This window comes from Periplaneta americana, chromosome 9, assembly GCF_040183065.1.
Source record: "Periplaneta americana isolate PAMFEO1 chromosome 9, P.americana_PAMFEO1_priV1, whole genome shotgun sequence".
Classification (NCBI taxonomy): Eukaryota; Metazoa; Arthropoda; class Insecta; order Blattodea; family Blattidae; genus Periplaneta; species Periplaneta americana.
In genome coordinates, this window is record NC_091125.1 from 84883406 (window position 1) to 84896310 (window position 12905).

The following is a 12905-nucleotide window of genomic DNA, read 5'->3' on the forward strand; positions in this document are numbered from 1 at the left end:
ATAATTTGGTTAATTGGGTAAAATTGCATGCTGCGGAAGTTAGACTTATATAAGAGTATAATAAATAGGATTGTAATGGATATTACGAGGGCAATAACTTCTTCACACGTACATTGTGAATAGAACAGAGAAGAAAGCATTTTACAATATTCGAAATCGTACAAAATACCGGAGAAACCAATTTTCCCTGCACAAATTGCACCATTTGAAAAATACAATTACCATTTACAATAAATACTATATTTTATGGATTCTAAAAAGTTGTTTATTAATCTAGAGGTATTGGGTGATGACTCTATTAAATTCCAGCGCAACATTCATTCAGAATATGTAGAAATTACACTTTGGATTTTACTAAATGTACAGGCCTACTATCAAAAGGTGTTACATACCCCCTTAAATACTGTACATGTGTTACCTGTGCGATATCCGATGTTTAAATTTTTTAAATGTAATTCATAGTACTCAAACTGCCATATTGAATTCGCACAAATTGTATTATTCGTAATTTTCGTCTCGAAAACCCCTAAGATATCTAATTTAATTTTTCACCCATTTTTGTCCCACTCCACCACTTTACGGACAAAGTCGGACTAAATAATACCTTATTCGTATTCTGTGATCGTAAAGATCCCCAGATATCGACTTTCATCGAGATCGGATGACATGAGATTTCTCACTCCCTTCTGCTTTTTCATCAGTACCTTTTTAAATTTTACGTCTCTCGTTAAATATAGTTTAGTGAATTTTTAAAATCGTCGACTTCTTTCTCTCTCCTCTCTGCTCGGATGAATAGTCTAACCCAATTTTATGAGTGCCTCCCATTTTCCATCCCTTAATGTTCGTATTTCGTAAAACTCAGTCTTATCTATTGACTAAGGATTAACATATTTCCATACACATATATATTTCCATATATATAACAGATTATATTTCCATTTCGTACAATATTCTGGTCACGAGACATAATCATATACTTTGTCTTTTCGGGATTTACTACCAAACCTATCGCTTTATTTGCTTCAAGTAAAATTTCCGTGTTTTCCCTAATCGTTTGTGGAGTTTTTCCTAACATATTCACGTCATCCGCATAGACAAAAAGCTGATGTAACCCGTTCAATTCCAAACCCTCTCTGTTATCCTGAAGTTTCCTAATGGCATATTCTAGAGCGAAGTTAAAAAGTAAAGGTGATAGTGCATCTTCTTGCTTTAGCCCGCAGTGAATTGGAAACGCATCAGATAGAAACTGGACTATACGGACTCTGCTGTAAGTTTCATTGAGACACATTTTAATTAATCGAACTAGTTTCTTGGGAATACCAAAGACACATATAGACTACTGTAATATTTGTTTAGTTTTTGGAGGTGACTGTCCAGAGTGCACAAATACTCGGGCGTGCATGTTTACTCTTATGTCCTACCCATTCCACTGCGACAGAGATAACAGCCGATCTTGCAGCGGTGAGGAACTCGCTCTCCAGTTCACATCAAGAAAATCCATCTGCCAAAATCCCTGGCGCGACCTTATTTTTATACTGTCTACATTTCGTTCCACTACTGAAAGATAGAATGTGTGTTTTGATATAAATGGCGATCATGTAGAAAGGAAGTAGACGAAGTATAAAACTTCATTGATTGTTCGATCACTGCCTTCCTTCACTGAAATGGATAGGGATTTAAGAGACGCTCTGTATATACCTTTATCTTTATATTGTAAATATAAATGGAACTTCTGATAAATTAAGCCTCCTGCTGTTTAACAAATGTTTGTGGCAGTGAACATGACTTATAAGATATGCTATAATGTTAGCATCAGAATGCATTGATTTGCTTGAGTGGCTATTAATGAGATAAGAAATTTATCTAAAGAAACATGTGAGATACGTATCTGTGTACTTTTATCATATAACTAAAGTTCATTTCCTGTTGAATCGGTGAACAGTGAGTCTACGGTATGAAGGAACAGACATTATGTTAGTATTGAAAACCTGTAACATGTAGCCAATTATAATCTGCGAATTATTACTCGTATATCCCGCGACATTTAGTTACCCTGAGTTAAAATTAACACATTTGACTTCAACACGAATCGTAGAATTTAAGTACAGTGTATTAATTAATTTTCATAGATTTACGTAAAATAGCTAATGTGTTTAGTAATAGCATCTAATATTATTTTTTTTACTATAATCTGAATTTAAAACTTCAGGTTTTATTTTGATACACTCACGAGTATCTCTTGACTAAAGGTAGTTAATGTACCTAGCTCTACCTATGTGTTAGTGGGACTTAGGATAAAATTAACACATTTGACTTCAACACGAATCGTAGAATTTAAGTACAGTGTATTAATTAATTTTCATAGATTTACGTAAAATAGCTAATGTGTTTAGTAATAGCATCTAATATTATTTTTTTTTACTAAAATCTGAATTTAAAACTTCAGGTTTTATTTTGATGCACTCACGAGTATCTCTTGACTAAAGGTAGTTAATGTACCTAGCTCTACCTATGTGTTAGTGGGACTTAGGATAAAATTAACACATTTGACTTCAACACGAATCGTAGAATTTAAGTACAGTGTATTAATTAATTTTCATAGATTTACGTAAAATAGCTAATGTGTTTAGTAATAGCATCTAATATTATTTTTTTTTACTAAAATCTGAATTTAAAACTTCAGGTTTTATTTTGATTCACTCACGAGTATCTCTTGACTAAAGGTAGTTAATGTACCTAACTCTACCTATGTGTTAGTGGGACTTAGGATATTCGCAAGGAAAAGTAGAAAGAATTCTGCATATACTATTTGTTGTCAACTTAGTGGCCGGTGCTTACTGAACAACTGAATAAATTGATTTTTTCATCTGACGGAAGGAAAAAAATCGGTTAAATCGATTATGAGTTCAATATCATGTTGTATTATTTGCTTCAAATATAAACCTATTCATTTTTCCTAAAATTATTATAGGGTAAACATTGGTAATTTCGTGATAATTTCATGAAAACTAATTTAAAATGCAAATGTGTAAATATATCCTTATTCCGATTTTTTCATCTAAAAGACAATAACTTGTTGTACAAATCTGGAGACATAAAAGATTGGATACTTTCTTGAATATGTATCAAAAACCACTTTTACAACTTAAGCTGAAAGGTTGGTTATTTCGTGATAACCTTGGTAATTTTGTGATATTGCATTGATAATTTCGTGAGAGGTAGAAGAATTGTGGAAAAATTCATTAAAGTCAAATGAAATTCTCATTTATTGTTACAAGACTTCAAACATAGCATTCCGTCTAATATTCATAGCAAGAAAACATAGAAATACATATCAACACATAATAAGAATGAAATCAAAGTAAAATTGAAATTGAATAGGGATCTTCTTTGCCCTGAAAGGGTGAACACTTTTATTACGGACTCCCACTCTTAAGCTATAGCCTACATATATTACTAGGGTAACTCCAAAAGCAGTGCATAACGTTTGTTTAAAAATTATATTTATATTGTAGATGCATCCTTAAGGAACAAAATGTCACTTTTCCACATAATCCCTGTCCCTTTCAACTGCCTTACGTAACCTAGGAACGAGGGCCTGTAGACCAGCACGGTAAAAGTCTGGACCAACACGTCTGAGCCACTCTTTAGCAGCGTGCACAAGGGAGTCATCTTCTAACCTCGTTCCGCGAAGGGATCCTTCAGTTTACCAAAGAGATGGTAATCGCACGGTGCCAGTTCAGGACTGTAAGGCGGTTGTTTCAGTGTTGTCTATCCGAATTTTCTGATCTGGTCTGTGGTCTTGTGACTGACATATGGCTGTGCGTTGTCGTGCAATAGCAGAACATCCTCCTTCTCCCGATGTCGTCGAATACGACTCAGTCGAACTTGAAGTTTCTTGAGAGTTGCAACATACCCGTCAGAATTAATGGTGGTTCCGTGTGGCATGATGTCCACAAGCAAGAGTCCTTCTGAATCGAAAAACACAGTAGCCATAACGTTTCCTGCCGAAGGTGTACTTTTGAATTTCTATTTCTTTGGTGAATTTGCATGATGCCACTCCATTGTCTGCCTCTGTCTCCAGTCCAAAATGGTGGAGCCATGTTCCATCTTCTGTCACAATTCTTGCAAGTCATCTAGCACTTATCTTTGACACTTAGCATGATAACAAATCAAACAAAAGCTACACTGAACCAATTGCGTCTCCGTTTTCTTTTTTGTTATCACATCTTGTCTTCAGATTTCTAAAATTCCTATTGTAATACATTTTATACTATTTTAAAAATTGTAACACTTAATGCTCAACAAAATTTCGCCTCGAACAGCTAAGATGTTTATCAGTAAAGCTAAGCCTATATGGCGACTACAGATGTATCTAAAATTCCAAAAACATTTCCTAAAATTTGATGAAGATACAACAAATCTTTGTACCAAATATCATATGCTTACCTTTAGTAATAAGCCTGTAATGTAACTACAAACATCCACAAAATTTGTATGCCTGAGAAGTCGACGCAAACTTGCTCTCTCCAAACATAAAAGCTCACTGAAGCAACTACAATAGTCACACAAAGCTTAGCTGTATGTTTCTGGAAACTGGACAACATATTCAATCCCTTGGCGGCAATTTGGATCTCGTAACACCATTGGTTAGTTCACAAAAGAGCAAAGAAAAAGTATCACGAAATAACCACTGCCACGAAATTACCAATGTTTACCGTATACCATGTGCATCATTCCAAAATAAAGTGACCCGTAAATACTGAATAGGAACAAAACCCGTCTCGTAAATCACTATACACAGACGGGCAGACAGATAAACAGGCAGACGCCATCCGCAAACAAATCTTTTGGTATTTTCATCTAGATCGATTTTTGTAACATCAAAATACTTTCCCCAGTAAGAATGTAGAACGAGAGTACACTCACTAGAAGAACGAGATCTAAGGAACCATTTCGAGTGATATTACAAAGAACTAGCCAACCAATGAGCAGAACTCTGCTACACTATTTTTTGCTAAAACTGGTCGTTTTACATTCTTGTAGTCTATTTCGAAACTTTTGGCAATAATGGTACGTTTTCAGTAGCCCTAATGTCGAAAAAATGGTTTTCACCATGCCATCCGTATATGTTCCATATTGGACAGATTTTGTTTAGATTTAAAAGTCAACATGTAGGGGAAAGGGACTCGCCACCCTATTCCGTTATCTCTTGGCTTAATTGTCTCATGAATGATGCGTTATTGCCATCACTTATGAGGTCCCAACCTTCTTCGGACGGTTGACTAAAAACAAAGTATGTATAGGGTACACTATTACGAATATAATTGTCCCCTTGATACTGAAATACTACTATTACACCATCACCACCCTATTACCACCACCACTACTACTACTACTACCACTAATAATAATAATAATAATAATAATAATAATAATAATAATAATAATAATAATAATAAAAGTAATACTAACGTAAGAACTTTGGTTGACTAAAATAATGACATATTGCCAAAACATTATTTTATTTTAAAGTCATTTGAAAACTGTTTTTCTTAACATACAACATATTTGTCTCTTGATATCGTACTATGAATCAAATAATTTTATTTCAGTTTTTCTCCTTTTTCTACTAACTATAATAACCTTACCTCTCGTTTTCATGTCAGTCTCGTACAAAACTGCAGAGATGCAAAGAACTGTGATTTTGAGCAGTAATTTCATTTATACTGAAGGTATTTGTCAATCTGATAACACTGCAGACAGGTTTATCCGTTGTCCGTCAATCATACTATTTGGCAGGACGCTGACCAATATCTTGAAAGAGATCAGTGAGTGTGGATAAGAAGATTTTTTCAGCGTGATATGCATATTGTTGACTGTATTTGATGACAGTAAACATTTTTTTAAATATCTGTCATTTGGGTTATTTTTACACCAGGATTACTGATGATGCGTTTGATTTGGTAGTAACATTTCCTCTCGAAGAGGAAATGTAAGGTATTCTGCAGGATTTAACATGATACAAAACAAGCTTTCAACTGCCAATTAGAAGACTGGCAGTGCCCGCAGTGTAAATATCTCGTAGGAGAAAACTAAAAACAAAGAGGATACGTCATAAGCGCATAAATACAACTGTTTTGCAGCAACGTTTAGAAATTGTCCTCTTAATTTCCCGTTTTTATTTGAGTGTCTATATTGTCAAACGGACCTTAGTTTCAGGCAGGTAGAAGTGATACTCTTTCAAATAGGAAATTAAGGCCGGAAAAAATTTCCCCTCTTAGTGTATTCGTACTTTGTTTCGAAGATTTTATCCCTTTTCATTATAAACTTTTAATCTTGATTTGTAGTTCGTACATGCGTTAAAATACGGCAGTAATCCTCTTCACAACAATGAACTGCCCGTCTGTTGCTCCTCAAAGGCTCGGAGTGTCTGCGGATGTACATTTCGCCGTCGAATGCGTTGTTGAAGTTACTCCATATTTGTTGCATTGAATTTAAGTCTGGACTCCTGGATGGCCACTCCATTACTTGCAGATAGTGCTCCTGCATGAATTCCTTCACATCGTTGGCAATATGCGCTCTGGCATTGTCATTCATACGTAATGCATTTTCCCCAAGTTGCCTCAGTTGAGGAATAACATGAAGCTCTGCGATCACATTTAAGTAACGCCTCTCAGTTAAGGTTCCATTTCTAACAGTGATGAGCTCTGTTTTTGTATCCAAACTTATACTTGCCCACACCATAAAAGATCCACTTCCGTATGCAAAAACAGGTTGTACTGCTTCAGGATGGAATCGCTCTCCTCGTCGTCTCCAGACACGTCGATGACCATCTGACCCATACAAACAAAACCAAGACTCATCAGAGAATAGGACAGGTCACCAATGTCGTAACTGCCAGTGAACATGTTCTATGGCGGACTGCAGTTTTATTCCACGGTATATTCTTTTGAGCAAGGGAACTTTAACTCGTCGTCGGGATCTTAAACCGCCCTCTTTGAGCCTGTTTCTGATGGTCTGAACGCTAATTCTCATCCCTGTAGCGCTCGTGCTGTTACTTGGCGGTTCCGTAATGCTTGTAGACGCACAAACGGTCCTGCGCAGGGGTTTTCCTCTGGAGGCCAGTTCCACTACATCGAAATTTGATTATTCACAATTAGAAATGAGTTAATATTGAAATGTATAAATGTATAGTGACATCAAAAACTTTTTCCTTGCATTTTTAACTATGTTCTGATTGTATTTATGCAGTGTACAATATTACAATGGCAACTAAAATTACCATTAAGCAAAGCCTGCATGGCTTAGTCAAAAAACATTCAATAAAAATGGAAGGAAAAAGTTTTTGATGTCACTGTATAAATGTAGGGGAGAGTCGGGTAGTATCGGACAGTGCGTTTTTTTCATCTACCACCATATGGTAGTACCTGAATGACATGGTTACGTTTCTCTATGTGACATCACAGAAACGTAACCATGTCAATCAGGTACTATCATCGTGTGGTAGATGAAAGAAACTCACTGTCCGATATTACCCAATGTCCGATACTACCCGACTCTCCCCTAATACAGTGCTCAAAAGATAAAAGTAGTTACTAATTAAATGGTAAAATAAAAAAAAAATAGGGTATTAGAAAAAATTACAAGAAAGTGATTACCGGTAAATAAATATGTTGTTTTTATATTGTAGTTGGTACTATCGCGATTGTTTTATTTTTCATTGTTGAAGCCATCTGAAAGCTTCACATAGCATAAATCAGATTGTGTGTCAGAATTTGGCTGGTTGTGCGGTCGATTTAATCGTAATTTAATTATTGTTTTTAACACGATGACTGATCGCGAGGACGAAGAAAGCCAATGAGAAAAGCAATTATCATTAAACGAAGCTACACGTGCAGTTACACTTCTGCAAGAGGACCATACACAGAGGTATGTTGCAAGAATGCTGGGGGGTGTACAAGGAAACGCTTTCAGGAGAATGGAACAGTATCTACACGTCGCGAGAGAATTATAACTGTCGGGTATTAATTTTGATATGGGCGAGATATAGTTTGTCATTTTTACCTGAGGACCTCTCATTCGGGGACACTTTTTTGCGTAACATAACATGCTGAATGTTTTGTCGGCCTTAAAATCATCGCCCGTGGGTTCATTTCAACTTATGAACCTTTGATCTTACATTGGCATTATAACTTATGTGCCACAAGGGGCGACAATTTCTATGCCTCGTCATCATATTCTTTTCATTCATTCACTTGTTCCACTGCCTCAGTTCGAATTCGCAAGTTTACCTTCTTTATTTTTCTTCCTATAACCATGATCTTTGTCTTGCTTGCATTTACCTTCATCGTATATTGCTCATAGCTGCCATTTAGCTCCATTATCATATCCCTTAGTATCACCTCCTCTTCTGTTAACAGTATCATTATCATCATTCTCCCTCCTACTATTACCCCCCCCCGTGTTCTGATAACAGTTCTTTACTAAATCCTCGAAGTAGATATTGCATATTACTTACATAAAGATTACTTAATAGCCCTTCTCTTTCCAATCCACACCAATTTTCTTCAGGATCCCCATAAGTTTATCCAATCCACTCTGTCAAATGTCTGTTCAAAATCCACAAATACTACATAGACTTCTTTAGTTCTCTCTAGGTAGGCCTACAGGTATCTTTTGCCGTCTGTTCGCAGCAGTTCAGTTGCATATCTCGTACTTTTTCCCTTCCTGAAGCTAAATTATTTATCTTCTTCCAACTCTCCTTCTATCTTAGAATTTAAACGTCGATTGAGTATTCACAGGAGAATCTTCACAGAATGCGATATCAGGCTTATAGTTCTGAACGCATTACATTTCTTGGCATTATAGTGGGAGCAACACTGTCTCCGTGAAATCTTCAGACCATTCGTCTTTCTCATATTACGAGTATATTTCGTTGCATTATAATGATAGAATTTCCTTCTTGTCTTCACCCAAACGTTTCATAATTCAATAGGGATTCCATCAACTCCTATTGCTTTCCCATTAAACAACCGATTAAAAAACTGAGATGTTGTAAGCATGGAGTAATTTACAATTTGAGTGAATTTTTTTAATTTTCGAATTCAACAGTAGCGACGAAGGTGATATTTCTTGTCATGCATTTTTTATAAATTTCTTACTTCCTTACTTCACGAAATATATCTATGACATTTTTCTTCACTCTATATAAGTCACTAGTACTACAAGCTCTTTTAAATTGTTCGTACTGAGCCATATAAATCTTTAGACTACCATTTTAATCAGTTATAAATTCCGAACAAAAAACAGCAAATTCGTGAATTCACTTCTGAACCGTACAATAATTGTGGGAGAATCACACTTATCTCCCTCCATGTCACAGTAAATGTTGAAAGTGTCCTCCATCTTCATTCAAACAGAATTCCACCTGTCGCATCATACTCAGTGACGTTTGCTGAAGTGTGTGGTTGTCAGCGTTGTTAACTTAATTCATGATGTTTTCTCGAAACTGACAGTGTGTCCTTGGACAATTTATGTAGTTTACATTCTGTCCTTGGGTAACCCCAAAAAATTAAATCTGCAAATATTACATCCGGTGATCTGGAGGCCATAGATCCTTTGAAATTACGCAATCACCGAAGAAGCTGATTATGAGCTTCGTGGACTAGTTAGATGTGTGGCTCTTAACTCCATCTTGCTGTAAGCTGTCCTCCGTCTCCTCGATGTCGTCAACTTGTTTCAAGAATTCCGTGGGCCAGTGCTTCTTAACACAGACAATGAGCACTAGACCTCCAACCTTTCCAGATGTAATGGTGTTTGGTGAATAAAATGGGGATTTTCGTGATCCCTGTATCCGCGATTTGAGAGTTGACGTAGCCTGTTAGGTGAAACCATGCCTCACCTAAAAACCGTGTTATGGAAAGAATGTCTAAACTTAACGTAAGAATATTATCGTCAATATCACACTTACTTTTCTTTCTCTGGTTCCATAAATTGAGGCATTGAAATGGGAAAGGTCGTAACTGCCAAAAATTCGAATTTTTAGGTTTTTCATTGAGAAGGTAGTAAATGGCCATGCCAATAGCACACAGAAGGTAGTATGTCCGTATATATGAAACGAAGTTGGAAACGTAGTCACTAGATGTTGTACTTTGTATGTGCACAGCTGTTGGCGCGGAGAAGGTAGTAACTCCTTTTACAGCATCAGAGTGTGTCTAGACAAATATGGGCTGATAACTGTGCAGGGCAGAATAAGAATCGGATGATTCTAATGGTCTTGATTTACATTATTGCCAAGAAACATTTTGATTCAGTGGACTTGAAATTTCTGGTTTCAGAACATTCCTACATGCCATGTGATAGGGAATTTGGCATCATAGAGAAAAGAAAAAAAAAGATGCAAGACCATGGTTCCAGAAGAGGTAAGGCCTAATAATGTAATAATGATGAAGGATGAGGCTTTCTTCGACTTTTCTGCAGAATGTGACAAGTTTTTGAATACAACTCCTATCAAAACCAGCACCCTCAACTGGATTAGACTCTCAAGAGCTGATTTTCCTCTAATAAAAACGAGACAGTCATTTAATGACCTTGAAATGTGGACAGCACAGGATTTTTAAGAAAGGACAGTCATTAACGTCAATCACTAACTTGCAGTGCTTGCAACGCCTTGAAAGAAGACCAGTCGTCCCTGATGCCAAAAAGAGAGACTTGTTATCTATGTTAGACTTCCTCGATGAAAAGTATCATGCATTTTACCGAAAAATTTGTGCATAATGTATAAATAACGTTAATTCTCAGTTTGGCTAAGGAGTGATTTCAATGTTATATTTTCATAAAATAGGATTTTACAGATAAATCTGTGCCAGACTTTTCAAATTTGATATGTAACACAAACATGAGTGTATGCCTTTCATTTAAAGCAGTTTCTGTAATAATTTAAGTGAGAAAGTGTTCATAAATTTGTTTATTTGCTTCCCCTGAACAATTTTGTTTTTGGCAGTTACTACCTTTCCCATGTCAGCGCCTCAACTGTTGTATAATTCTGTACGGTCGTATATTCGTTTCTTTGCTGCCTTCTGACACGTGATTTCTGTAATGAGTGGATTAAACGTTGTCGAACATCAACTGCACGATTTTGAGGTATAGCAGACCTATATTTAACACTATCGTTGAGATGAGGTCGGTTCTTTCCAGCTTTCTTACAAATGACATAATTATTGTTGACTTGTTTGGAACACCATGCACACCAACTTTCTTCGAAATGCTCTTTATAATCAGTAAGATTCGGATAAAGTAGCTGTATCAGGATAGCTATCCTTGGTCCGTGCTTTTTGTTTACAAACATTAACTAGTTGTCGTGTGTCCCCCAGCCGATAGTAGTGATGACGTATATTCAGTTCCTATCGGCTGTACTGTTCATTCACTGATGTTTTAGCTAGGGGGTGGAGAGCGCTCTTCCCAGCAGGTAGAGTTTTAGCTTGTGGAAGGGGGTAGTATTTACTTAGTCTGAAGCAAGTCAAGGCCCTATCCTGTAGGCCTACAACTATACAGCTATTTTATTCGAACCTTAGTAATAAGCCACCGCCGTGACTCAGACGTTTGTCTGCTGATCCGGAGTTGCGCTCGGGCGCGGGTTCTATTCCCGCTTGAGCTAATTATCTGGTTGGATATTTCCAAGGTTTTCTCCAATCTTAAGGCGAATGTCAGGTAATCTATGGCGAACACTCGGCCTCATCTCGCCAAATACCATCCCGGTATTACCAAATTTCATCGACACTAAAATAACCCCGTAGTTGATACAGCGTCGTTAAATAACCAAGTAAAAAATCTGTAATCCAGTAAGTTTTATCCAAATATAGACACTGAACAAGAGAATACTACATGTTTTCCAACTAATTACTACGTAAGTACAATACACTTTTCAACAATAGAAGATATTGGACATTCGACAGTCATCTTATTTCAATCAAAACCAGTTAGGCCTATATTGATTCTCCCATAGCCATTATGATAAGGAAACCCAATTTCAAGTTTACGCTGACTTATGCAAAGATTTACATTGGTCACTCTGTATAATCGTGTTATATTTATATTCTTTCTATTTTAATTTGTTTTATTGAATTACTACGCCATGATTTATGTTTAGAATTTTGTTATAATTTAAATGTGAAAGTGGATTCAACTGTGACTTTTCTGAAGATTATAAATACGATTCTATCCCTTAAATATATACACATGCGCATTTTACATTATCATTCTCTTCAACGGCACCGTAGGCTATTAAGTAAGCAGTATATTTAGGCTTACGTTCATTCTTGAAAATATACAAGATGGTTACAATTTGTACAAGCAAGATAATCCAGTATTTTAGTTTGCTATGCTTAGTGATATGATACATCTTACTTACTGTATCTTCCAAATATGTAGGCTGCTGAAAATATATAAGACGAACCTGAATATAAAGTTTCAAGACAGAATTAGTTTCAGAAAACATGCTAACCCTAAACCTCAGCCTTGACCTACATACTTAAGTGTATAGTGTTAATTAAAAGAAAATACAGAAAATAAAATCAAATTAAAGTCTTAAAAACAGCAGGATATTTAAGAAGGAATAGAAAAAGAAATAAAGACTTTCTTCAAGAATTATAACAAAAAGTAGGCCTATGTGCTGTATCAGGGATACATCGGCACGTAGAATATGTCACCTTGTTGCGGGTATGAAGCTATCGTTGTGTTATTTTGAACGTTTTATTTTTGTTTCGTTTTACAAATGAAGAGATGGATATATGATAAGAGAAATAATTAATGAAGGGCATGCAATAATTTCCTCTTCAAATATAGTGACATTTCGAAATTAGTCCCAGCTCACAACAACTGTTCTACTTTCTTTAGTAAAAAAG

The 12905-nt window shown here is 36.0% G+C and overlaps 1 protein-coding gene across 1 annotated transcript in view; it reads right to left on the reverse strand.

Annotated features, from left to right (window-relative positions):
- LOC138705600 (mucin-2-like) overlaps positions 1–12905 on the reverse strand; it is a 57237-nt gene that overhangs the window by 13127 nt on the left and 31205 nt on the right. The window contains exons 4-5 of the mRNA XM_069834201.1: positions 9692–9880; positions 6743–6836 (exon numbers count right to left, since the gene is read on the reverse strand). Coding sequence (XP_069690302.1) covers positions 6743–6836; positions 9692–9880 — 283 coding nt within the window. The remainder of the gene's footprint in view (positions 1–6742; positions 6837–9691; positions 9881–12905) is intronic.